This window comes from Babylonia areolata, chromosome 1, assembly GCF_041734735.1.
Source record: "Babylonia areolata isolate BAREFJ2019XMU chromosome 1, ASM4173473v1, whole genome shotgun sequence".
NCBI lineage: Eukaryota > Metazoa > Mollusca > Gastropoda > Neogastropoda > Buccinidae > Babylonia > Babylonia areolata.
Window position 1 is genome coordinate 90,154,982 of NC_134876.1, and position 24,745 is coordinate 90,179,726.

The 24,745-nt window shown below is 39.7% G+C and overlaps 1 protein-coding gene across 1 annotated transcript; it reads left to right on the forward strand.

Moving 5' to 3' along the window:
• The first annotated feature begins 5,126 nt into the window (after window positions 1–5,126).
• On the forward strand, window positions 5,127–24,448 carry LOC143291167 (sodium/hydrogen exchanger 9B2-like). The gene is made up of 10 exons (XM_076600912.1): window positions 5,127–5,591; window positions 15,708–15,795; window positions 16,072–16,254; window positions 17,128–17,303; window positions 17,894–18,000; window positions 19,765–19,929; window positions 21,303–21,411; window positions 21,875–22,011; window positions 22,800–22,874; window positions 24,122–24,448. The coding sequence occupies exons 1-10, from the start codon at window positions 5,183–5,185 to the stop codon at window positions 24,446–24,448; spliced, it is 1,776 nt and encodes a 591-aa protein (XP_076457027.1). The 5' UTR covers window positions 5,127–5,182.
• The last annotated feature ends 297 nt before the right edge of the window (window positions 24,449–24,745 follow it).

Here is a 24,745-nt window from a genome sequence, read left to right on the forward strand (position 1 = left end):
GGAAATCCACTGAAAATGGGTTGCAACATCTACTATAACTGTATGTAATATCGTTTCATACATGCACAAAAACTGTGGGTAAAATAGGTTCCGGATTTTTTTTAAATGCTAAAATATTACTTTAATATTCAGAAACCTATTTTTCTGGTAGTTTGTGCGCATGTATGAAACAGTATTACCATAAGTTTATGTAACCCATTTCCAGTGGATTTCGACTCTTATTTTGGATGTCATTTAACTCGATTTTGATGCGGAATCAGTCACAAAACTAACTTGCCACCATATTGCTTTTTCCGTTTCATGTCCAACAAACCATGAAAATGTAAACAATATGTGCAATGATTTCAAGACGCTTAAATTGGACATTAATTTTTACCCTTTTTGACTCACTTGTGTAAACAAATAAGTCTATGTTATAACTCGCTGTTCGGTTGTGTGTGTGTGTGTGTGTGTGTGTGTGTGTGTGTGTGTCACAATTCATACCAATAAAAGGTTGTATGTATCCAGAATTAAGCCGTGTTTCCCGTATTATTAACGGTTTATTTCGCTGAGGTTATTTCCGGGATTCCGAAAACGCCATATCACCGCATCCGAGTTGCAGTGGCGTTGGTGATGCTAAGCAAGAAGAGGGCGTGACCTCGTTTTTCTGTTTAACAACTGAATGGAAAGAAGTACAAATTCTGGACAGAACACATACAGTGACACAAACTACATTATCAACGTGTTTACTGCATATGAATCTTTTAAAGTGGAAATTGAATTCACCGTAGCCGGCGAGTGTAACTAAACTTGTACATCTATCTAGATCCAGAGAAAACGGCTGAATATGTTGCAGTATAACTGCGGCAGTGGCAACGTCTTCGGCTTTACCGCAAACTTTAAAGAATTCTCAAAAAAGCATGCTTACTAAATGTTAATTTTTGAACGTCATTCATAGACCCGCAGTAGTGCAGTGACTATTTCTTCCCAACCGAACATGCTGGGTTCGAACCTGCGATCAGGCCTTTTTTTCTTTTTAACCCGAAGCTTTATAATAACAAATACAGAACACATTCTAACGATTTTTTTTATTTAAAAAAAAAAAAAAAATTATAGTGTATCACAAGTGTGTCCTGAAGGCCTTGCCTCACTTGTTAGTTTTTTTTCTCTTTTTTTCTTCTCAAGGCCTGACAAAGCGCGTTGGGTTACGCTGCTGGTCAGGCATCTGCTTGGCAGATGTGGTGTAGCGATTATGGATTTGTCCGAACACAGTGACGCCTCCTTGAGCTACTGAAACTGAAACGGAAACAGATAAGCACGACCCAATGCCGGACGTCAAGGTGGCTGTACGTCATCAAGATCGTCACATGATTTCATACGTCAGTTTGAAAAACAGACGACACGACAGATGAATGATCGGGCACAACTCAGAGCGTGCTAATGTAACCACACAAATAATTCAGTTCTGAGAAAAATGGAAAGCGCACCAGCGATAACAGTGAAATGTGTGATTAATGTAATGTCATAACTGGTGATAATATTCCGTGCAGATCTAGTATGAGCTACTCTGCAGAAGACGACAGATGACTGGTGAATTACTAAACGTCAACATGGTGTAGAACATTGTGATGAGGTAAGTATGTCTCTAAATAACTCTGACCCAGGCACAAAAGTGACTGTTTTGATTGCTGACAGTAAAATAATGCGGTAGGGTCATTGGTCATTGAACAGGTGTTCAAGACCTAAAACATCGTACAGTTCAAGTCAACGATAAGCAGTAGGTTCGAACTCGGGAACATTGTCTTTTCCCAGTTAAAAAGAAAAAGAAAAAAAACCTTGTCAAAGCCAGTGGTTACCATTCACTACGAGAGTGGTTTTCGCTGCATGCTTATTTGAAAGGTGTTTTGACTGGCCGTTTCCGTGCTCACCGCCATTGACCCCTAAGGCCGCTTGCTGTACTAAGATGGCGGCGACAGCTTAACGGTCGCTGTTTGCATTCTTTAGCCTAATTTCTGCATATATCTTACGCATGTAGATTATCAAGTAAAACTGACATCTCTGTGGAACATATTATGATATACATAGATGTATATATGTATGCTGCGCGCGCGCCTGCGCATGCGTGTTTGTGTGTGAGGAAGATGAGGTAATGAGTGGAAGGTGGGTGTGTCATGAGTGATGTTACACTGTTTTAATATACTATTTTTACCTTTCCCGTACGTTGCCTAAATTTTTGCGCGCCGTATGTCGTGGGTGTCCAATCAATCAAATTTTTTTGTTTTTTTTTAATGAAGGAACAATCCTTTGCCGTACGTTGTGGGTGCAGTCACCCCGGCCATGGTGTTTGCAAAGGAACTACACCTCTCACCATACATCGTGGATGTGCAGTCACCCATGGTTTCTATTAAGTAATTATCAGAAACAGTTAAATACATCGCCGTACGTCGTGGGTGAGCAGAACCCATGATTTTTGTGATTTAGAGTCTGCAATGCGTTCCGATGCAAGTATGAATCAAACCAAAGCGTGTGTATAAAAAAAAAAAAAGTGCACTCAGGGATCTTCCGATGGTGGGACGCTCAGAACTGGTGGCTGGATGCATTCCAGAGGGTGTGTGGGTGTGTGTGAGAGAGATAATCTGTAGTGCATGTGCGTGGAAAGAGAAAGAATGAGAGGGGAGAGAAAAAGATTTTTTTTTTTTCAAATAAATATTTTTATCTTATTTTATTTCAATTTTAGTGGAATATATAAAAACCACACTGCCTCAACTCTTCCGAGCACAGTTAAAAAAACAACAACAAAACAAGAGGCAAAGCCTTCAAGACTCACTTGTGCTTCGCGCTTTATCCAGTAAAGGAATCATGAGGAGAAATAAAAAGATTAAAAAAATCGCTGAAAAGTGCACTGTATTAAATATGATATATAAGATAAGCTTGAGAGGGAAAGAAAGGGCATGCAAGCGGAATTCGCGCATGTTCTGTTTTGATGCAAGCAGACTAATCCCCAAGGCTGCGGCACATTTGACGTCAAATGACTAAAGTTAAAACTTAAACAATGTTGACGTTTTCTTCTTCGTGCGATGAATAGATGTGATTGTAGTGCCGACGTTATAAAGCCGTTTAAATGATGTTTTTCTGTGTTTTATTATATCTCGATTATTTTTTTAATTTTATTCCGGCGGTAAAGGAGACAGTGCCATCTCCTTCAAGCACATCGCAACACATTGTAGATCTCTAGATCTGCAGAGACCAGTCTACAACAGGCTGAAAGAAACGACCGATTTAATTTTTCTTTTATGTTCATTTCAGTTAATTCAGTGGCCACTTTAGAATATTTATATGCAGTAAAACGTCTATGGTGTTAGTATCACTGTAAGTGTTCTGTCCAGAATTTGTGTTTCCTTCCTTTTAATTGTGAACAAGAAACACGAGATCATGTCGTCTTCGAAAACAACCCACCTTCCAGTCAGCTAAACTCAGTGGAAAGCGGTTTTTTTTTGTTTTTTTGTTTTGTTTTGTTTTTAATAGAAATTTCGGATTTCGGAATACATCTCAATGAAATAAACCGTTAATGATTCGGAAAAACGGCTTAATTCGGGAGACTTACAACCTGTTATTGGTATGACTGTGAAGTTGTTTTTCATACTATGTTTAAGCCAATTTTGATTTTGGCAGACAAAGTATTTCTAGAGAAAATGGCAATGTTAAAATGTTAAAGTTTACACAAGTGAGTCAAAAAACTGCTCTGGCACTGTGTTCCTTGACAGAGATCTCGATATGGTACGCCAGGCTCGGGTTTCAGTGGTCAGTAGGTAGTAGGCCTATCTTCATCAAAAACTCACTGCAGTCAGAACAGTATCAGCTAGATCTAAATCAGTTGTTTCAAGATGAACAAATCTTTTTTTTTCTTTTTCTTTCTGTGATAAATATCCAGTCTGGGTTCCCCGGCTTCCCCCCCCCCCCCCCCCCCCAAAGAAATACATTTTATTAATTTCAGACAGGTCGATTCTCAGTAAATATTGGCTCCGCACTGTCATGGTTCCAATCCTCCCTTATAAACAGAACAGACACAGTCACGGTAGATGGCCATCAGTCCTTCCCATTTATAATTGTTCCGCAAGGATCTGTACTTGGACCGGAGCCGTGCTGTTTTCAAGTCGCAGAAAGGAATGGCGCCCTGTCCAAAACACCAGTGAGGTGCCACTCTGATCACGCGTACCTGGCTCACGGGAGAGTAGTGGTCTCCAGAAATAGCATGGATGCCAACACATCCACGAATTTTTGCGCGCAAGTTTGTGTGTGTGTGTGTGTTTTGTGAGTATGGGTGTGCACACACCACACTGGAATGAAAATTTTCATTCGTGAAAGTAGCGTTCAGATTGCGCGAGTTATACCTACTGCGCAAAAACCGTGACGGACGGGTAAGAGTTTGTATCTTAAATATTGGTTTTGATATTTATACAACTTATTCATGTCACATGCATACCTATTATTGTATTTTTTTTCGTATGCACTTTGTGCAGCAGAAAAGCGAAATCTAAATGCACATTATTTATTGTTGTTAATGTTAATTTCGCTTGTCTGTGACATGTTGGTGTGTTTTTTGTTGTTTTTGTGTGTGTGTGTGTGACTGTGTGGGTTTTTTTTTTTTTTTTTTTTTTTTTTTTTGCATTTGGTAAATTTTAACACAAGTATTTTCAGCTCATCTGTATAATGGTAAAACATAAACGAGGTGACAGCCACAGTAGCTGGTTTTTCCTGACTTATTTCGGTAGTCTGTGAGAGTTGTTTTAAATCTCATATATCAGTTTACCTGCTTTCAGCAGGAACAGATTGCCTTTCAGTCAATCAGTGAATCCCTCCCTTTAATATCCGAAGCACATAGCACATAAGGTTCAGAAATTTACCTTTAGGCTCGTCATAAGAGAGGGACAAAAAGTTTAAAGCTGTTTTAAGAAATAATAGAATAAGACAACGGTCATTTCATCGTCAGAATACATCACATTTGAACCCAAAGTGAAAGACCACTCACGCAGCCACGATGGGCGAGGCGATGGGAAAAAGAGTGCAAGAACATCGCACAACCATTTCCCATCTTTACTCTCCTGTATGTTTGTCAGTTCCAGAATAACAAAGTGACAAAGCTCGACAGCCAGACCCAGACCACTACCGTCTCACCATCTTCTACCCCCTTTTGTCAATAATTATGAACACAAAGGAAGACAACGGTGCCAAAGAGGCCGAACCAGTGGCTGAAACAGAACACGCCGGCGCCAAAGAAGATGACCCCGTCCACAAAGAACCCACTCGATGCGACCGTTGCCAGGAGGGCTTCATCAGCTGCCTCAAACCCATCCTGTTGGAATTCCACCCGCTACCCAACAACCCGAACCGGCAGCAGAAGTTCGTGAACACGTTGTATTGCCCTCCGCACAGTCGGGTTGGGGCTTTTCTCTTCGTTGTCTTCATCGGGTTTGTGTGGTGGGGAGTGTTGTGGGCCATCGTGGGAGATGGTGCGCTGCCGGGTGGCAACCTCTTTTCCCTCTTCCTGTTGTTTGTTTTCTGTTGGTGCGGGGGTTACGTGATGGAGCTCATTAGTCTGCCCCCTCTCCTAGGTGAGATGAGTGTCTAAGGTGTGTGTGGGGGGGAGGGGGGTGGAGGTGGGGGCGCGTGTGTGTTTGAGAGAGAGAGAGGATGGGGAGGTCTGGATTTGTGTTAGCTTCGTAAAAGACGTTTATTCGTTTTACATCACATAATGGAGACGTGCTTACATAATATGCAGCTATATTCATCAAAACAGCGAGGCAATAAGCAGGCAAATTATGAGTGTGCCTGCCTACCAACCTACCTACCTACAGACATACATATATACATACATACACACACACACACAATCACACATACATACATGCATACATACATGTATCGGTTCCCGGTGTTGCGCTGTAACCACACAGTTCGTGGTTGGACAGTGATTCGTTTGATCCACGCATGTGAACATTGCACAGGGTTCCCGGTTTGCTTGGCACGTCTGTGTTCCCCCATGCATATACTCTTGCCTGAGTCTTACCACCCACAAAGGGAAGTCCAAAGTGCAACATAAATTTGATTTAATTGTAAGTTAACAACGAAAAAAACAAATAAGCAAACCAAGAAGACGACCTTTGACCATGGAAAATATAAAAGACCAAAATAAGAAGAAGCAATCAAAAGGCTTTGTTTCACAATATCAGATTTTAGAAAGTTCACAACTTTCAGTAGGCATTTCTTGACTTTTAGAATGTTAGAATGATTTAGTGTTCAAAGACAATGTTGTTCACATTCTATATACACTGGCTTTAATCGTCAACATCGTTTTGGAGGTGTTGAGAAGCGAGCGCATCAAAGTGAATCCATGGAACAAAAACGCTGAATGGGTGGTTCAGAGGTTGTAGGAAGATATAATGGCAACTGTTAGTACGGCTGATGGTTCATATTCACTCCAAACCGACATTCAGTCTACAGACAGATGGTCTGAGATGTCAGGTATAGAGCCCCTCGCACAAACACTGAAGAGAACGAGCAGATAGGCCCATTTCGCAGTTCTGACACGGTATCTTAAGACGGTTAACACGTCTTTTGAACCAACGTGGATGTTGTAAGTTGTTGGTGTGGACATTGTTGCGACTGTTTGGTGATACACAGACAGACAAAATGATATTAAAAGTTAGTTATGAATAAAATGTTAATTGTAGAGAATGAGTGGTTGGGTAACCAAACAGTAGCAGACTGTGCTCTGGGTTGTTCATGGACACAAGAAAAAGACAAGACCTATTTGATTATTTCTGATGTCAAGAGACTCAACAAATTTTTTTGTGTGCATGGATAAGACTGAATACATCAGTGCATAATTCTGAATGATTAAAATAACTATAGCGCCCACGCATGCAGTATCAAGATTCTCAAGGCATATCCATGGAAAATTATAACTGCTGAACACACACACACACACACACACACCACCACCACCACCACCACCACCACCAACAACAACAACAAAAAACAACAAACCAAAACCTGCACATTGTTTTAGCCTACAGAACTCCCCCCCTCTCTCCCCCCCAAAAAACAACAACAAAAAAACCCAACAAAAACAAAAAAAATCCTGTCATTAGTGTACTTTGGACACTGCATGGTGAAATGAATTGAATCTTCAAAAACTCAATGTGCATTGTTTCCCAGTGTCTAAAAAAACCACTGCTTCGTTGAAGTTAGGATTTGTCAGGCAGAATACGTTTATAGTTGTCTTGAAGACCTGCTATTACACACACACACGCACGCACGCGCGCGCGCACGCACACGCATGCAAGTAATGCACGCACAACGCATGCACACACACACACGTGCACACACACACACAAACACACACACAAGGAGAGGGATACAGAGGTGGGGTTGGAGAAACGGAGAAAAAGAGAGACATGACACAGTTCCTTTGTTGCAATACCCACAGTTAAGACTTACAAACTTAAAAAGTTAACACTTTAACGATCTTGAGTGGGATACATGGAGTATTTGTGTTGGAATATGGAACAGTAACTGGTTTAAGTGAGAGTCCTGTCAAAAGTCAGGGTCATGTGTCAAAGATCAGTGTCCTAATCGATGGAGTCTCCCGTCGGTCCGACGGATGAGTGGGCAGGCAGGCTTATCTGTCAGTGTGTGTCCTCACATGGGAGAAGAGGCCGATTCTGGATGCGCAGCACTTCCCACAGGTGTTGCAAGGGAAAACGTCTCCAGAAGTTGAGCCCTGCTTCCTTCGCTTACGCTTCTCCTTAATGGCCAGCGTTTTCGTTTTCAAACGTCTTTATGCCACTAGAGCACAGCATCCTCCAGCGAGAGCGGTCAAGGGCATCAGTTTCTCAGAAAGCGATATCTATGTCACAGGCTTTGAGGTTTGTCTTCAAGGTGTCCTTGAAGCGCTTGCAGGTTCTTCCAAGTTCACGGTAGCCTTCCTTCATCTGGCCATACAAAAGCATCTTCGGGATCCTGCTGTCTGTCATGCGGACAACGTGTCCTGTCCAGCGTAGCTGGCACTGGATCAGCAGGCTTTCGATGCTGGGCAGGCCGCTCCACTCTAGGACCTGGAGGTTGGAGACCCTGTCTTGCCACTTTATGCCGAGGATCTTTCGTAGGTATTTCTGGTGAAACTGCTCAAGTTGTTGAATGTGACAGCGATACGTCGTCCATGTTTCACAGCAGTACAACAAGGCGGTCAGCACAACAGCTCTGTAGGTTTTGATTTTGGTGCTGAGCCTGATGCCTTTGTTGTTCCACAGCCTGTTGTTGAGTCTGCCAAAGGCGGAGCTGGCCTTGGCGATGCGCAGCGTCACTTCTGCATCAAGGGCTCCATTGCTGCATAGCGTGCTGCCCAGGTAGCAAAACTTGTTGACTGACTTGATCTCTGTGTCATCGATCTTGATTGCAGGTGGGGGGGAGGCACTTGCGTTCTGTTAGCTAGCTGGGTTGGTACATGGACTTGGTCTTACTGAGGCTGATGGTGAGTCCAAAGCGCCTGCAGGAGGTTGAGAACCTGTCCACAATGAACTGCATGTCCTCAGCGAAGAGGAACTCTATCAACAGTGCCTCAAACACCCTGGACGTGGCATGGAGTCGCCTCAAGTTGAAAAGTTTGCCATCTGTGCGAAACTGAATGTAGATGCCCTGGTCACAGTCTTGGAAGGCGTCAATCAGCATGGCAGAGAAGAGAATGTCAAAAGTCAGGGTAATGTGTCAAAGATCAGTGTCCTAAGAGTACATATAAAAAAAAAAGCTTGAAAGCATGGAAGATATTGACTTTATCATCAAACCTTTAAAATTGGTACATTGGTCATTGTGGGAGCGTGAACTGTAATGAATTTCAAAGATCAATGTCACAGTTTAGCACTTACACATAAATAGCTCACCAGCAAAATAAAATTCAGCCATTACACGCAGAGTCAATAGTGAAGACCAAGATGGTGCTATTCAAAATAAGATCTGTTAGTCAGTCGGGTGGCATATTGTAGCCGTTACCCCGGCGGGGGGTGGGGGATTTTTCATAGTGATTTTCTTGTGTGTTTCATGTCAGAAATCGTAATTTACCAGTCTGCCAAGTTTGAATAACGGTATAAATGCAGGAGGAGGGTAAATATAGGCCATTTTTCCTTCTTTGGGCCCTATAAATAAAGTTTGGGGATATATGTGCTTAAAACGACACTATATCCACATTTTCCCGGACATTTGCATAGCGTCTACCAAAGGTTGCGCTTGCTCTTGCAATCCTGACGTTCACTTCATCGTCGATGGTCGCATTTCGTGACAGTGTGCTGCCAAGGTATGTGAACCGCTCCACCGCACTGAGTCTCTGACTGTTGACTGTGATGTTGGGCTCAACGTGGGGTTTCCCTGGGGCTGGCTGATGGAGAACTTCAGTTTTCCTCGTGCTGATGGTAAGGCCGAAGTTCCTGCTGGCAGTGGCAAACTTGTCGACGCTGAGTTGCATGTCAGCTTCAGATCCAGCGTTGAGGGCACAATCATCAGCAAACAAAAAGTCTCTGATGATGTCTGTCACGACCTTCGTTTTTGCTTGAAGCCTTCTGAGGTTAAACAGCTTGCCATCTATTCGGTACTTTAGGCCGATTCCAGCATCGCCATCTCTGAAGGCATCATTAAGCATTGCAGAGAACATGAGGCTGAACAGTGTTGGAGCCAGGACGCAGCCTTGCTTGTCACCATTTGTGACAGGAAAAGGAGCAGATGTTTCGCCATTGTCGTGGACTCGAGCCTGCATGCCTTCATGGAATTGGCTGACCAAGGAAATAAATTTCCGAGAGCACATATTTCATCACACAGTTAATTTCTTTATGTCTACAGAAAGATATTAGAATGAGCTATTCTATGAATGAATTAAAAGTGGATTAGTGCCGTAATAGCTTGTCACGTGAACAAATACTTTCGGTGTACTGAAAAATGCTTAAAAACCAGCATCCTGATTACTGGATGAAGGATTTCTTTATCAGCGTGAGGTAACTGCTTGCATAATTAGGCACTATATTAGACTAGATTCGTGTTATAGTGTGTAATATTGCATTTTATCAGTCTAATTTACGGGGTCCATGTCGCAGCTGACTGCAAGGGCCACAACGTAAATGAAGCGGGGTATCTTTTCTTTTCTTTTTCCAATGCATATATAAGAAAGAAATCACACTATCAATCTAAAAGGGGTTTATTTGTGGTTTGAATGCAGGAGTATATATATATATATATATATATATATAGAGAGAGAGAGAGAGAGAGATGAGATTATATATATATATAATATATATATATATATATATATATAGGTCCTTCTTAAAACTGTATAAATAAGGTCTGGGGTATGCCTGGTTGCAACACCACAGTACCAGAATAATGAACTTAATTCATTTTCTTTGTGCCAAACATAAAATTTAGAAGCGTGGACACAAATTCTGCATCATTCACAACAAAAACTTCGAGACAGACATTAGATTAGTGACCGAACAAAGCAAAGCTAAGACTGAGAAATATGAAATTTGGTGCGTTCACAAAACCCGTACAAAGTTTGAAAGTTACGCAAAGTTTGCAAAGAGACTGGATGATGCATTGTACGTATTTAACATAAACAAGAAAGGTAAGGCCTTCAAGACTCACTTGTGATACACACTTAAAGAAATAATAATAATGATAATAATATTGGTAATTTCTTATGAAAAGAATAGGTGTTTTTTTTTTAATGTGTTCTCTATTCGTTATCATAATTATATACACTGGGCAGCTTCGCGTTTAAAAAAGACTTCAGATTCGAACCATGGATATCGGGTCGAGAACGAGTTGTTTTATCCACTGTGCTAATGCGGAATCGTCTATAACTTTCAAAAGAGAGGCAAGGCCTTCAAGACTCACTTGTGATACACTTAAAAAAAAAATCCGTTAAAATGTGTTCTGTATTTGTTATTATAAAGCTTTGGGTTAAAAGAAAAAAGAAAGAAAAAAGTCCTAACGGCAGATTCGAACCCCCCCTGTTCGGATGAGAAGAAACTGTCTTATCCATTACACTATCATGGCTCCTGAACTGACGTTCAAAAATATATTTAAACATGCTTTTTTTAAAGGGTGATAAATCGATTGCGGTGTTCGCAGTGAGAACGCTGTTCAAATCATATTATTCTGGTGTATCTTGGGCATTCAAAAAATCTTTAAGGACAATTAAAAATTCTTTTTAAGTCCGCGGTAAAGGAGACGTGGCTATCGCCGCAATCACACTGCAACATTTAGCCTTTTCTCTGGATCTAGATAGATGTACAAGTTTAGTTACACCCGGTTGACATGGTCGAATCAATTTCTCTTTTATGTTCATTCTGTAGAGTTTTATAGTTTTAAAGTTGATATGAAAATTGAGTATTTTGTTAAACTAATAACATGTAGAGCCAAGTACAAGTACTTCTAAACGTTGTATGAAGTGGAAAGGACTTCATTTTGAGAAAAGTCAAGACTGGAAATTTTATCGTTTCATCAATTCAAAGGTATTAACTCTCATAGTTTATTATTTTTAACTGTGAATTCTCACTGATTCTATGGATATCTTTATGGCAGTTTGGGGCATAATCCAGGCGTTCACAAATCTTTCTCTGAATAAATATTTAACGGTCTCCTTCTCCAACTTTCTATCACATGTTATCGTGTATTGTCGATTGAATATAGGATTGAACGGGCAGGTCAACAACTTGAAACAAAATGGCGTCGTTCGCGTTCGCGAAGAATATGAGCACACGCTTTGAATATGTATAAATATGTGTACGCAATTGATTTTTGCCCATGACCTTCAGGGCACAGCCAATAGATATATAAAGTCCACTCGTCTTATTGATTTTAGTATTTTCCGAAAAAGACCACATGGGCGAATGAACATAGGGAAAGCCCTGTACACTGAAAGTAAAACACACAAGCTTTTTATGTATTGAGTATAATTTCAAAATGTAATGTTTAAGATGAGAAAGATCAGTTTAAAGCAAATTAAGTCCCCTAGCATTAATAACAGAATAATTTCCCTTTTTTACTATCTGCACCAAAGACATGCAAAATAAATATAACTTCTATGCTTAGCAAAAGAAGTTCCTGTTTGAACAAAAAATGACTGCTCTTGTTGTTGTGTGCAATATCAAATCAAAGCGCCAAGTTTAGAGAATTAAAAAAAATATATATATAACAGTAAATTCAGTTTGCATATAATTTGGCTTTTTAAAATTGTTTTGTGCCCATCCCAGAGGTGCAATATTGTTTTAAACAAGATGACTGGAAAGAACTGAATTTTTCCTATTTTTATGCCAAATTTGGTGTCAACTGACAAAGTATTTGCAGAGAAAATGGCAATGTTAAAGTTTACCACGGACACACAGACACACACACACACACACACACACACACACACACAGACAATCGAACACCGGGTTAAAACATAGACTCACTTTGTTTACACAAGTGAGTCAAAAAGGTACTGTTTTGTATTGTTGTGAAAGTGTGTCAACAACAAAAATGTTATGGTGTTGTTGGTGAAGTGTCCTATTTATCTAAGATTAGGTTTGTAGAGCTTCATATTATGTCACTCAGCCTTCTACAATCAAGAATGACCTGCTAAAATGTACCCGAGAGTTACAGGCGTTCTATTCCTGACCCAAACTCCACAATTTCAAGTATCGCGTCGCCGCAGTTGCCGTTCTATTTGGGAAACAAAACATCACCATTAATAGTTTTTGCGTCCATACACCCCACTTACATCATCAGGGGTATTTTTCACAATATATGCTTCAGTGTTTGGTCAGTTTTTCTGCCCACAATTACCTGTCCATAATTACCTGTGTCACATTACGTCATTTGCGGAATCCAGACAATGTTGAAAAAAAGGAACCCCATCAACCCCTTCTTTGGCAGTTGCGAAAGGTGTGGCAAACACAAATAGCAGACATTTTAGCTCACTGCAAAACAAACTCTAATAATTTCTTTCGAATTGCAGAAAATATCACTGATTTGTTCATGTGCACTACCAAACTTTGCCGTCTTTCATTTCTTGCCACAAGAACCTCTTTCTTGTACTTCACATACATTTATATACGTATATATACGTTTGTAGTTGTTTTTTTTTTTTTTTTTGTTTTTTTTTTAATCCATTTTGGGGGACTTTAAAATGCCCTATTGCGTCCTCAGGGAATTCCTTTGCACGTGTTGAGTCTTTGAGAAACTGTCACAGATGAAGTATCCCCAGAGCTTCCAACACTGAGGTGTTCTCGGATGGCATACTCGTTATGTTTCCCGGTCACAAAGGCTTCAGTGGAGCCCCTGGTGCAGATGTCCAACTGAACGATGATGTCTCTAAAGCGTGTTCTTCTCTTGAGTTTACCCAGATACCAAGAGAACAAGTGAAGAGAAACGCACCAAGACATATTGCATTCTTCTGGGACTGTTCATTTTGCCAAAAGCCATCAGTGCTTTCTTTGGAACTGCGAAGACAAACGTGACAAAGGCATACTCCTGACCCAGTTTCTTGTTGCGTTCAGTGACACCTGCAGAACATGTTGCACTGTTATACTGTCTGTAACAGGATGAAGAACAGGTTGGGCACGGTCAACTGATGACTGCTGCTGCACATTGGCCAGATTCATTTCAGTGAGTGACACCCAACTTGGAAATCTGTAATGGGGTGTTCACAGAAGACATGTATCTGGTCAGAATCTGCATGAATCTGGACACAGTTGCGCTAACTGTAGTGAGTTGAATTGGGACATGAGTGTAGTTATTTTAGTATTGACTCTTCCCTATCGTTTGTAAAACATGGCTGGAGCTCTGGGGGCTATTACTGAAGGCTGGGTGGGTGTGTCGATGAAGGATATTCGTCACTGAGAACCGTTGTCTGGGCCTGGGTTTCAGAGTTTCTTGTTACGTTTTGATCGGCCTTTCCATATCATATTGAATGTCTTTTCCAGATCCTAATCCTAACTCCTGTAAATTATTATTGACTCCGCAGGAGTGAGGAATCACGCTATCGGGAGAGATAGTTTCTGGCAGCAAGCTGTTACTTTGAAGTCCATTGTAGCAAACTGCAGTTACAACTTTAAGGACACAACTGTGAGACATACAGTGGCCAAAGTGATTCAAAATAAGTATGCTGACAAGTTCAGCATTTCCTGTAAGATGGTGGATTGTAGTGCAAAGCAACGATGTGCTTTGGTATTTCCAATTTCCTCTTGTGACAGCACAACACGTGTCTTGCGAAACAGGCAGTGATTATGTATTTCTTTTCAGGGGCATTTTTCTTTCCAGCTAGAACACTTTCCACAAAGTCCTTTCCAGAACCAGGAGCCTTTTGATATTCAGTCAAAAAACGTGTCTGACATTTTTGACTCACTTGTGTAAACAAAGTGAGTCTATGTTTTAACCTGGTGTTTGGTTGTCTGTGTATGTGTGTGTGTGTGTGTGTTTCTGTGTGCCCGTGGTAAACTTTAACATTGCCATTTTCTCTGCAAAAATTCACAGTTAAAAATAATAAACCATGAGAGTTAATACCCTTGATGAAACGTAAAAATTTCCAGTCTTGACTTTTCTCAAAATGAAGCCCTTTTCACTTCATACGACGTTTAGAAGTACTTGTACTTGGCTCTACATATTATTAGTTTAACAAAATACTCAGTTTTCATATCAACTTTAAAACTATAAAACTAGAATGAACATAAAAGAGAAATTGAATCAACCCTGTCAACCGGGTGTAACTAAACTTGTACATCTATATCTAGATCCAGAGAAAACGCCTAAATGTTGCATTGTGATTGCGGCGATAGCCACGTCTACTTTACCGCGGACTTAAACAGAATTTTTAATTACCCTTAAAGATTTCTTGAATGCCCAAGATGCACCAGAATAATATGATTTAAACAGCGTTCTCACTGCGAATACCGCAATCGATTTATCGCCCTTTAAAAAAAGCATGTTTAAAATATTATATTTTTGAACGTCAGCTAAGGAACCCAGATAGTGCAATGGGTAAGACAGCTTCTTCTCACCGAACACGTGGGGTTCGAATCTGCCGTTAGGACTTTTTTCTTTTTCTTTTAACCCGAAGCTTTATAATGACAAATAAAGAACACATTTTAATGATTAGATTTTTATTTAAAAAAGTGTATCACAAGTGAGTCTTGAAGGCCTTGCCTCTCTTGTTTAGCCATACCGTGGTATCTTCATGCCGGAATTCATTTTTGGCAGACAGGTATATTTGGATGGCAAATTGATCAAACTTTTGGGAAATTATAATGAAATCACCCCACCCCCCCCTCCGCCGGGGTAAGGGGGGTTATGGTCACCAGAAAGTCTATGTTGTTAGATGCTGCCATATACAGCAGTGTCTTTTCTTTTCCATTATTTTCATGTTGGATCTAGCAAGTAATATGTGTGTGTCTTGGAAGTTGAATGCTTTTTTGTTTCAAGAAAAAAAAGAAAAAGAAAAGAGAGACGGGCAGTCCTTAAACAGAACAGAATTAATCAACAGATGAACTCATGATATTGTTAACCATGATTTAATTGAACTATTTCCCCTATTAAATTTCTTCTTTACTTAAATGTATTTTATGGCTGAAATATTGAGAGTAATGACTGTTTAGTTTTTCATTTGTTTTATACAAAACTGATGAGTGACTTTTTTCCAACAGGAATGCTCATTGTGGGGGGAATGCTTGGAAATATTCAAGGAATTGACATCGCTAAAGATATTGATCACGATTGGGCCTCTGGATGCAGGTGTGTTGCAAAAAGGTGTATGGATTATCTGTCATCTATTTTTGCTTTTCTCAAGTCTCTTTCTTTTCTTTTCTTTTGTCTTCATTCCTTTGTCTCTCATTCACTTTCTGGAGCAAGCTTGTGTGTGTGTGTGTGTGTGTGTGTGTGCACTAGTGGACAGTATAGTGTGCCATGTTACTGTATGTATTGAAAACGTGAAACAAACAGATGTAGTCATGATAGTTGTAATTGTTTTGATGTCTGTTAACTTTTGTGAACGGTGTTATACTGTTGCAGAAGGATCGCTTTGGGAGTTATTCTGCTGCGCGCTGGTCTGGGATTGGACCCTGCCGCCCTTCGGCGCCTGTCGTTTGTGGTCGTCCGCTTGGCCTTCTCTCCCTGTCTGTCTGAAGCCATCACTGATGGCATCGCTTCTTTTTTCATCCTTGGTTTCTCTTTTCCCTGGGGCTTCATACTTGGGTAGGTACAGATCACTTTTACATCCATGTCTCTGTTACTTTGGTGTTCGGTTTGCTAAAAAAATGACTTAGGTTGAAAAGGATTAGTGTAATTCAGTTGTTTTGCAGTTTGGGGAGTGGGGTGGGGGACTGGAATGCTATTTAAGACAGTAGGTTGAACTGCACCATGAAGGGGGGGGAACAAACACAATGGCATTAAGTATTCGTTTTAGAATGATAGTGATGCTTCAGTGTTTGGTTTCCCTGGTTTGGGGGATACTTTTTGGATCTAGCAGCTTCTGTTTAAAATTTTGGAGAAATATACTTATATTGTCATTTGGAAGTCCACACAGTCGACTTTTATCCACTTTACAGAAGGATTTTTGTGTGTGTTACACTCATTATTGCCTGACAAAATTTCCATGGGCTGTGTATATGCCAGGTTTTTTTTGTATTTTTTTTGTTTTTTGTTGTTGTTTTTTGTGTCTGGGATTTAGAGTATTCTTCATAATGAGACACAACGTCTTTGCTGCTCAGGAAGACTAAGGATCAAGAAAGAAAAGCTTGCTTTGTCAAAAGAAGAGATAGACATGATAATTGAGCAGTCTGCCAGTCTGTTACGGTCCTTGGTTCAAATTTCTGGAGTGGCGCATGGTGTATAAAGGGTTGAGTTCTCTCTCTCTCACTCCTCTCTCTCTCCTCTCTCTCTCTCACACACACACACACACACACACATGCATGCACGCACACACGCACGCACACACACACACACACACACACACACACACACACACACACACAAGATAATGCATACATTGTCGTATATTGTTTTTGTGTCAGAAGTGCTATCTACCAAGTTCGCAACTGTTTTGCATTCACTTTACAATGTGGGCAGGTTTGTGATCGCTGCTGTGTCTCCAGCAGTGGTGGTTCCCTGTCTGCTCCGTCTGTCAGATCGGGGCTATGGGCTAAACAAGGGAGTACCGACCTTGGTGATAGCAGCAGCCAGCATAGATGATGTTCTGGCTATCACTGGGTTTGGGGTCATGACTGGAATCACATTCTCAACAGGTGAATATATTGGGATAAATCATTGGATGCGTCTTTGCGTGATTAAAGTGGAAAAGAAGAAAAGAGAAGACTATCACTTATCAGAATGACTTAAACATGTTGTGGTATATACTTTCAAGGAACTAGTCTAGGAACACTAGCAACCTCAAGATCAGGAACAGATACTGGTTTTGGTTTGAATGTAGGTTCTAGGTGTAATCTCTATAATCCGGGAAGGAACAAATGCCAAATTTCAGGTAAATCAAATATCAGGATGCAGAGGTTCTTAAGAGTTCGGTTTGTTCTCAACAGCCCGTTCTGAACGTAAGGCTGTTACATAGTCTGTGTTCATAAGTATTTCATTCACTAAACTATTAGTCAAGTTTTATATTAATTATTATCTCTTGTATATTGAATCGTTAACACAAGTGCTCTGGACATTCGTTGGTACCTTCATAAAGAATAATTCTGAACATTTTTGGTCTTTTGAAAATGCTCTGTGGTAGGTTGTAGGTTTCATAGGTAATATAGAAAAATATTGCTAAAAATCCGTCAGTATGTGACAGTAGAGTATATCATTCATCTGTTTTTCATTTTTTTTCTTTATTCAGGGGATCTGGCATGGAACATTGTCAAGGGACCAATAGAGGCTGTTGTTGGGATTATCATTGGGATCGTCGCTGGTATCATCTTGTGGTATATACCACAAAAGAAAAGTGTAAGTTCATAGCTGAGTTATGAATATCTTGTAACTTTCTTTACTAATCAGTGAAAGAGAGACAGTCAGACTGACTGACTTTGTTACTGCTTAACGGTAATTCAATATTCTGTTGAAATCTGGATGAGTTCTCTCATAGATGAGTTCAAATGTCCTAATCTCATTGAGCTAGAGCATTTATCCTGATGATGCAATCTGATAGCAACAACCTTGATTATCTAGATCTGAATTCTGTGCTGACTCCTATTGTCCTAACCAGTCAAGACTGGTATTTAAACTAGCTGCTGTGGCAAAGTAGTAACATTGCGGACTTACGGCTGGGAGGATGCAGGTTCGATTCCCTGCGGAGGCGGTTTTTTTTTGTTTTGTTTTTTGTTGTTGTTGTTGTTGTTTTGTTCGTTTTTTGTTGTTGTTTTTTTTTGGTTTTTTTTGTTCGGCCCGCATTCGGCTCCAACACAGAGATGAGTGTGCTATGGACTTAAATGGGAAGACTGGGACCACTCAGTCAAGGATCATTCACATTACGGGTGCGTCTTTGGATGTGGTGCTCTAATTCCTAGACCATCACTGCAAGTGTCTGTATCTCTTGGGCCTGGTTAACACCGGAATATCATTTTGAAAGGAAGCGTAGTGTACAGCCTTGTCACTTGACTTAGTCCCAAACCTAAAATGGACCTCCATAGCATGATCATCATCATCCTCTACCTTCACAATTTATATACGAAAAAATGCCCCACGTTCTGTGGCGTTTCATGCCCTGCTGTCATGGTGACCTCAGTTTCGATCCTTCTCCACTTTTGTGCTGTCAAGGTCTTCGGCACCGGCAGATTCATGGGTGACTTTCTTTGGAGGCCGTCTTCACTTTGGAGAAGATGCTAACTCAGTCTGGCTCCGTAATTAAGCAACTATTTTCGTCAGTCGGGGGCTTAGCAGGTAATGAACTAGGTTAATTGAATCAGAACAGGGACTTCTAAACACCACCAAAGTGACTTGGCAGTGGTGAAAGGTCTTCTCTGGTGTGTGGCCTTCTGGCGACCTAATGGTTCCCTGTGGACTGCCGACGCTGGGACTGCATCAGACGAACCTGGGTGTGGCTGTGTAAGAGGATATAGGAATGAGGGGTATGGGAGTAATACTACTGAAATGATGCAGATGGGGCAGCGAAAAAAACAAAAAAGTTTACATATGAATAATGTATATGTATATATATGTGTATATATATATATATATATATATATATATATATATTCACACACACACACACACACACACACACACACACACATCTGTTGCAAACATTGTCCGAAATAGAGCTGATTTCAGCAGTGAAACAAAATCTTTCTACAGTACAGAAGGGTGTGTTGTTGAAACCTCAGCATGTTGATACAGCGCTGTGACACGTTCCCGGCTTTTTGCATTTTTTTGTTGGCAGTTTCTGTGTTAGAAATAGATATTAAAAAGCAGAAACAAAGACTGCCAGGTAAATATATTTGGTGTGTGATTCTTTGTTATTGTTGTTGTTGTTTTTTAAATATCTTTTTGTTGTTGGTGTATATGTCTATTTTTTTCCATTGAAATAGGGTAAATCTAATTTATTTCATATCTAAAGGAACACGAAACCCGATTACTAAAAAAAAATACTGTGCAAAAAAAGCACCTGTGTCATCAAAAACCAGGAATCATACTGCTAACTCTGCAGTTGTTCATAGATATGACATGCGTTTTGTCTCCTAGTTTTTTTGTTTTTTGTTGTTTTGTTTTCAGAAAAATTTAGTGTTGTTCCGATCGGCGATGTTGGTGGGGTTTGCCTTGCTGTTCATCTTCGGCAGCACCAAAGTGGAATGGTCAGGGTCAGGGCCTCTTGCAGCTCTGACCGTGGCATTTGTGGCAGCTCTGCGATGGCGAAAAGACTACAAAGAGGGGGAAGTGGTGGGTCATTTGGACTTGTATGTTTAGGGTTGAAGATTTGTTCAGGTGAGATGTTTTGTACTACTGACATAGTCAGTACAAAATTCATTATGCCTATACTAAATGGTTACTGTAGTGTATCACTGCACCTTGTTTTTTTTTTTGTTTTTGTTTTTTTTTCAACAACTCAGTGTTCTCCATTTTTGAAGTGTTCAAGTGCTTGTACATGTTTGGTTCTGAAGTGTTCAGGTTGGATGTTTGTACCACTTCGCATTGTCAGTACAGTGTTAATTAATCTCACACTTGACTACTGTATTGTATAACTGTACCTTCTTAAAAAAAAAACACCCAACAAAGCCACATTTTAGTGTTCATGTGAATGTATATCTTAGTGTGTTTTGAAGTGTTCAGGTACTTGTTTTTGTTAAGTTTTGAAGTGTCCAGCTTTACACACACACACACACACACACACACACACACACACACACACACACACACACATATATATATATATATATATATATATATATATATAGTTCCACTACAAATTGTCAGTGCAAAATTTGTTTACCTGACAGTAGATGGTTACTATACTTCAATCTTCTTTGTATATGTACCTTACACATTATTCATTTTGAAGTGTTCAAGTACTTGTATTTTGTACAGCTTTGAAGATTTCAGGTTTTATAGTCTGTTTTACTTGTTTTAACAACTCGGTATTCCTACGAACTTTGCGCATGTTGTTGAGTGTTCTATATCATTGAACTCAATTAGGGATTCAGAGTTGTCATTATAGCATATACTTGTATGTAAGATAAAGATAAAGAACTCAGATTACAAATTTACATTTTCACCAGCAATAACAAATACAGTAAGTTTATTATTAATATTATGTAACTAGGTTGGGTCACAATGGGATGCACAGCATGACACATTGATGAGAGAGGTTCTTGGTTCAAACTCTGTAAGCATGCTGCATATAGCTTTGAAATTTTTAAACCCAGACTTGCTGATGGTTATATGTACACAAAACAGAAAAAGTCATTTTAGAAAACGGTTACTAGACCTGGAGAAAAACATGGCAAAACAATAACCAGTTACGATAACTGTAAATTTCTTTGCACTTTCCTTCCTTTTTCGAGATGTTCTGATCATAAACTGACTTGCTGAATGTTTACTTATTTATGATTTAATTGTGCAAGCTGTGCAGTTTAATTGCATACTACAGAACTGATATCAGTAGCACTATTAGTATATCATCATCATTATCATTATTCCTGTTGTTAATATTATTATTACACTATTATCATTATTATTATTGCAGTTATCATCATCATCATTAATAGAAGAATTTAAAGAAAGGTTGGATATTGGATCTCTGGTGAGGTGTGCAGAATCCAGTAGAAAACGTGATGGCGGTGTTATGGATGATCTTCGAGCCACTGCTGTTTGGACTTATTGCCGCTGCTGTGGAAATCGACAAACTGAAGGCAAAGACTGTTGGTGAGAAGTGGACTTACTTTGCACGGCTATCGGGGAACTTCTCTTTGTGCCTTCCCCTGCTATACTAAACACACATGCGCATATATGCATACATGCACACTAGCACGCACAAACACTCTCATAGAATAATTCTCTCACTCTTTCTCCATCTCTGTCTGTCTTTGTGTTAAAACCCTATCTTTTTTAACCACCTTTTTTCTCTTTAGATGAAACTTCTCCCTCTCTCTTTGCATGACTCTCTCATTCTCCAACTGTTGTTTAACTTCTGATGATATAAACAAAATATTAGATTACAAAGGAAGAAATTTTCCCATCCCCCTGTGTGAGTGTGTATGTATGTATGTATGTGTGTGTGTGTGTGTGTGTGTGTGTGTGTGTGTGTGTTTGCACGTGCGTGCGCATGCATTCGCATGATATTTGTTTTAAAGACAAGGAATGTAAATATAAGTTATTTGCTACACAGGCGAGGGAATCGCAGTGTTGGGCATTGGTCTGGGTGTGCGTTGCTTTGTGGCCTTCCTGGCTGTGCTTGGTACAAACCTCAACTTGAAGGAGAGACTGTTCGTCGTCGTTGCCTGGCTGCCAAAGGCAACTGTTCAGGTAGACAGCAGTAAACTTAACCTGTAATCCCTGTTTGTAGTAGTAACCCACATGATCCACCACATGCAGATACTTTATAATCCCTGTCATATTTATGTTCATGAATTATATGTTACACCCAACTGTCTGGCCTTGTTAATGTACGTGTTTGTGTGTGTGTGTGTGTGTGTGTGTATCCGTGAGTGTGTGTGTGTGTGTGTGTGTGCGTGTATCTGTGAGTGTGTGTTGTGTGTGTGCAGGTGTTTGTATATTTGTATGTGCAAGTGTTTGTGTGTGTGTGCTCACATAGTAATAGCTGTTCATTACCGATCCTTTTCAATATTACTCCAGTGAGTTTGTGGTGGAGGTGAGTCTTTGGTGTGAGCAGAATTGTGCAAGACATTTTTTTTTTGAAGAATATAGAGAAGGGACACTGAGTCCAGATCAGAGACTAATAAAATTGTTATTACAATCAGCATGGCATGGAGGCTTCAATAAACGATGTTTTGGATATACGCTGAGTAAAACAAACACTAACTGGAAAAAAAACCCCACTGAAATAACTCATAGGCAGCGGTGGGTCTCCTCTCCTGGGTGTCCTGTTGTGACCTGTCATTGGAAGCTTAGCTGCATACTGCTGATAACTAGTTTGCAACAAAAAGGGAGCTGAGTGTTTGATATGGGTATGCATGCAAGACTTATACTCAGTCAAAGACCAAGGTCTAAGATGTATCAGACTTTACAGATTAAACATGTGAACAAAAACGTATGTTATTTCAAGAATGATTTCTCTCTTCTTTTATTTTCAGGCTGCTATTGGAGCTGTAGCTTACGACACGGCTGTAAAAGCCGAAAAGGTTGATTTGATTGATGATGGAGAAACTGTAAGTTGCTGTTTATTTTGTTTTGTTTTTTTCCCCAATTCAGTTCACGCATATATACACTAACCCAAACACATGCATACATAAACACATTCAAACCTTTTTTTTTATTATATAGATGAGTGTCAACACATGTGTATATATGTACATCAGTTTAATACGTATATATGATGATTTTAACTCTTTAAAGTTGCTTATCACAGTTCAGTTTTTTTTTGTTTGATTGTAAGTTATTTTTTTCTCGTTTTTTTATGGATAATATTTTTTTTAACCTGCTTCTGATTTTACATATCAGTGAGCACCCAAAGTAATTTTAGGAATTTGCATTATTTTGACTTGTGTTTGTAAAGAAAGTGTGTAAAGAAAGTGTAATCACCTGGTCTTGGTTACCTGTGTGTTGTCCATTTGTGTGTGTGTGTGTTTGTGTGTGTGTGTGTGTGTTAATGTGCTTGAACGTGTGTGTCGCTGGTAAATTTTAACATTGACAATTTCTTGGCAGCCACACATGAAATTGTAGTTTGGTAGGTATTGATAAAACCTTTGCACTCGCCCACTTATTGATGAAAAAGTAAGTTCAAATGGGTTCAAACGTCAGGGAAATTATTTAGAAAAGTAGAAAAAATGTTACAGAACCAATGTCTTGCGAGCAATTTTTATCAAACAGGATATTGTGACTGACTGTGGTTACATCATAATCCCAGCTGAAAGTCTCGTTCAGAAGTCAGAGGTGAAGGTCACTGCATATTATAGACAAAAATGGTCTTGTGTACAATATTCGTCAAGGTTAGCGGTCAGACTTCAAGGTCAGAACACGGCACAATTGTAAGCATGTTGAAGTTAAATAGAGATTGGGTTTTTCATCCAATTTTACCAAACTTGGAACAATGATTGGTTATGATAAAAACTAAAATGCTTTTAAAGGTCAAGGTTATAGATCAGAGTTCAGGGTCACAATTTTGGAAAATGATGTGCTTTACAGTGCCTTTATTTTTTATTTATTTATTTACTTTTTACATTCCATAAATGCTGTGTTTGATTAAGAAGGACATCATACAATAGTCATGAAGGCCTTGCCTGTTCTTTTGGTTACACAACCTGATCATCGTAATATTAGTATCATGTAAATCAAGTGTCTTTCACACAAACACATTTAATGTCTTTTGCTCCTGATCATGTTAGATGCTCTTGTCCCAGACCCTTCGGCTTGCACCTCTGTCTACATAATCCTTGAACAAATACTGTTGTTCCAGGTTCTTCAGTTGGCAGTTCTCTCCATACTGATCACTGCCCCCATTGGAGCTGCCCTTATAGCTATTTTTGGTCCGATTCTGCTGCATCGCACCCCGAGTGCAGACAAGACGAAAGCTCCTGAACCAGAACCAGAACCAGAACCAGATCTCAAAACCGCTGGAATGGAAATCAGAAAATGCAGTGATGCTGTAGTAGAAGACCATGCTGGCGTTGAAGGATCAGAATTAAGTTCCTTTGGATCTGTGGATGCAAAAATGAGGAACAAGGTGGGTGATGAGACCGAAGAGAATAAAGAAGGTGACAGCATTGAGACTACCTGGCTTTAAGGCAGATTAATTCTTAGGTACTGGTTATTGCCCTCCACACATGTCTATTGTTTATTCATGATTTCTCACTGGAATTGAGTCCAGTTTACAGTTCTTGTTATTGTTCATTTGTTTTATGATTTAATGAAAAGCATGTGCTGGCTTCAGCATTCCCCCTCTTTTTTATTGCTAAAACAAATATCAACAATTATTATTGTTTTTGTGGAAGAATTTTTTTTACCAGTTCTGTATGCATTCATTATATTACATGTGTTTTCTTTGTTCGTATTTCGCAAGAAGGGTGTGAAATAAGGTGAA